General features: G+C 40.1%; 1 protein-coding gene across 1 annotated transcript in view; it reads left to right on the top strand.

Annotated features, from left to right (window-relative positions):
• Positions 1–1,122: 1,122 nt before the first annotated feature.
• The window catches only part of rasl12 (RAS-like, family 12), a gene marked incomplete at its 5' end in the record, with an annotated part of 1,801 nt that continues 1,540 nt past the window's right edge, over positions 1,123–1,383 (top strand). The window contains one exon of the mRNA XM_005755545.1: positions 1,123–1,313. Within this exon, the coding sequence (XP_005755602.1) occupies positions 1,123–1,313 (191 nt within the window). The remainder of the gene's footprint in view (positions 1,314–1,383) is intronic.

Consider the following 1,383-nt stretch of genomic DNA (forward strand, 5'->3'; position numbering starts at 1 on the left):
GGAGTTCTGTGTTTGGGATGAACCAGTTTGTGTCTGAGTGTGTGGCTGGGTCTAAAGTACACTGGGATGTTGTGCTTGGAAAAGACTCCTGAGTTTCTCTGATAAACCTGCTACATAGGAGATGATCGTTCCGCTTGTCTTTCTGATCCTCCCTAGTTGGTGTCTGATCTTCTTTTCTGTGCATCTTTGCTGATTTGGTGAAAGCCCAATTAGGCTAACCACATGTTATAAGAGCTTCCATGTTACATGTGTGTGTTCCCTCTTTTTCCCTTGTGGCTTAGTGGGAACATTTTCTGCACGGTCTTATAAGCTGCTTGTTTAAGTGAAAATACATTGATGGGTTTTTTTGCACTAATAAAGTTGAGGAGTTGTAAAGTATTTTGTCTCGTGTCAATTATATCGTCAGTTATATCGTTATCGCAAATTTTCAAATGTATATCGTGATAAATATTTTTGGTCATGTCGCCCTGCTCTACTTCAGATATCCAGCACCAAAACTCTGAACTGGTGGAAAGAACCAAAAGAGCCTGGATGTAATTGTCAGGTGTATTGCCGTGACAGTGTGAGCAGTTGTTAGATGACGTAAAGGCCATCTTGAACATCTGTTGACCTGTATAGTGCACTCTACGTAGTATTTTGTATTGTATTAATAGTAGAGTGGGATTTCTAATCAATTTAAAGGTTTTTCAGCATATCTGACACCAGAAGTTTTGGTCTAAGCTGACTGATAGATGCACTTCCCATTTTGCAAGGGAAAAGATATCGATTCATCTATTTTTGAGAGTGTCCTGTAGATATCTGACTTTCAAAATAAAAGCTTGTCTGCATACCCAAGGTATCAAAATGCCCCCACCCGCACGTTTTTTACTTTTTATTTATTTATTTATTTATTCATTTACTCTGATAAATCTGCTCAGCTTTTTATCCAACTTTTTTCCATCCAAGCTTTTGGCAGCAAAACACTGGTCAGCTCCATTAGCAGCAACATTGGACATTCATTTCTCTAGAAATTGAGATAATTAGTGCACTGTGCTGATAGCAAAATCTTTTAGTCTAGAATCTAATGACAGCTCACACAGTAATTTACAGAAAATGAAATTGAGTATGTGTGTGTGTTTGTAGGAAGGTCCAGTGAACAGTGAACGTTATCTGTCATGGGCAAACGTCTTCCTGGTGGTCTACAGCATCGATAACATGGAGAGCTTTAATGGCTGTCAGCTGTACCTGCAGACACTTGCCTCACACAACAAAACCTTCAGGCCACAAACTCCCATCATTCTTCTGGGCAACAAGAAGGACATGGACAGATACAGGCTGGTATCTGTGTGTGTGTGTGTGTGTGTGTGTGTGTGTGTGTGTGTGTGTGTGTGTGTGTGTGTGTGT

Source organism: Pundamilia nyererei, unplaced genomic scaffold (genome assembly GCF_000239375.1).
Source record: "Pundamilia nyererei isolate P.nyererei 1_Seehausen unplaced genomic scaffold, PunNye1.0 scaffold01846, whole genome shotgun sequence".
In the NCBI taxonomy this organism is placed as follows: Eukaryota; Metazoa; Chordata; class Actinopteri; order Cichliformes; family Cichlidae; genus Pundamilia; species Pundamilia nyererei.